At 41.0% G+C, this 1,714-nt stretch overlaps 1 protein-coding gene across 2 annotated transcripts in view; it reads left to right on the top strand.

The window, feature by feature from the left end:
* Positions 1–1,114: 1,114 nt before the first annotated feature.
* The window catches only part of LOC115381484 (phosphatidylinositol 3-kinase regulatory subunit gamma-like), a 10,667-nt gene continuing 10,067 nt past the window's right edge, over positions 1,115–1,714 (top strand). For both annotated transcript variants that reach the window (XM_030082912.1, XM_030082911.1), the window contains exon 1: positions 1,115–1,626. In XM_030082912.1, coding sequence (XP_029938772.1) covers positions 1,374–1,626 — 253 coding nt within the window. In that variant the 5' untranslated portion in view covers positions 1,115–1,373. The remainder of the gene's footprint in view (positions 1,627–1,714) is intronic.

Genomic DNA, 1,714 nt, shown 5'->3' with positions numbered 1-1,714 from the left:
ATATCAATTCTTTTGGCTGATTTAGAAATACTTTTGCAAACTATCTGCCTTTACAAGCAGCTGTAAAATAAAACCCACTGTTGTGCAAACAGCAAAAAAACAACAACTGACAATTAATTTTGTCCTACTTGAGTTGGACTGTTTGAAAGCTGGTCATTCTGTCTAAACCGTTGTCTCACCACTTCACTGACACTGCATTTCAATTATTCAGTGTGGATTATGCACTAAGCAGCAAGATATCCTGTGAGCCTTCATCTCACTGATAGAGTAAATATTTTAAGTGGGCAGTACTGATAAAATGACTGGTTCTAGCATATGTGTTCGAGAAGTTGGGGCTTTGTCTCACAATGACTTTCATTGGTTTTCCCTCAACTTATGAATTAAACAGTATATATTCTCTCTCTCTCTTTCTCGGTCTCTATTAAGAGAGAGAGAGCGAGAGAGAGAGAGAGAGAGAGAGAGAGAGAGAGAGTGTGTGTGTGTGTGTGCAGTCAATCCCAGGTATTTAGCAACGTCTGATAATTTGCTGATTGAATATTTGTAACTTTAGGGAAACAATGATTTTAAGATGCGCACTCTTTCATTTTACTGTTTTAATTTTCCTACTTTGGTTTTTCAATTTCAAATGGAAACAATGTTTTTTTCAGCCTGTATTAATACTGAATGGAAATAAAATTAAAAAAAAACCCTATCTCTAACTTTATCGAATTCTCAGCAGGTCACAAACGCTCAAAGTAATAAAAATATAATTGCTGCTACATCAGACATCTGGAAGATTTAGGGGCAGAAAAAAACAGCCTCAAAAATGACTGATCAGTGCCACGCTGCTGCTGTTACTGAAGACATGACAGCTGTTCAGTGATGCTGATCTGACTGATCTTCAACTGGATGCTTTTGGAACTTCTTTACATTGTGCTTTTTCTGCTCTAGGTTTCCTATTATGAGGTGACGCATGGACTCAGGAAGAAATCAAGCAGCCTGTCGGCCTCAACAAATAACCTCAACGTGTGTATCAGCGGGCCAGGAGGACGCTCAAACTGTGACGGTTCGCTTCAACGAAATAACTCTCCCTAGACAAGTCACAGCAAAGCAAAACCGTGGTTAAGCTGACGTCCTACCTGGTAAAATAAAGCGAAAACTTTGGATCTTCTGGCAATGCCCTTGCTTTGCTATAAATGTTTACAATGGAGGTTGAAGATGAGACTCGCGCTCCATCGCTACAACACTGGACAGCCATGAATTCTGCACCTCTATCCCCGCTACTGTCCTCAGCCATGAGTGTGACTGTGAGCTGATAGTATGTGATCAGCTCCATCCCGTTGCTTCTACTCCTCAATAAAACCTCGCTGGACTTTTCAGTCAATGTTGTGAAAATGGCAGCAGATCGTTCTCAGCTCCGGATAGAGGATAACCAGCTCCAGCCAGCTGATTTACCAACGTCATCGCTCGCATCCCTCCATCTTAGGGATGAAGCTGTTGTCACCAACGAGAACAGCAACCATATGGGAAATAATCCTGAGCTCTGTCCCTCATTTCCTGTAATGATGCCATCACTGCTAAACCAATCACAAACGCAGGCAGACATGTCCATGGCTAGCATTGTTACAGCTGTACCAGCAGATCAAGGTAAGGCTGTTAATTTGACAATCTCATTAATTCAGTTTGTTTTTTGCTTTTTTTTTGGGTGTGTGTGAAAATGGTGGTAAATAATCCC

This window comes from Salarias fasciatus, chromosome 23 (genome assembly GCF_902148845.1).
Source record: "Salarias fasciatus chromosome 23, fSalaFa1.1, whole genome shotgun sequence".
Taxonomy (NCBI): domain Eukaryota; kingdom Metazoa; phylum Chordata; class Actinopteri; order Blenniiformes; family Blenniidae; genus Salarias; species Salarias fasciatus.
Note: the sequence above shows the minus strand (reverse complement) of the source record. Positions and strands in the feature narration are given on the sequence as shown.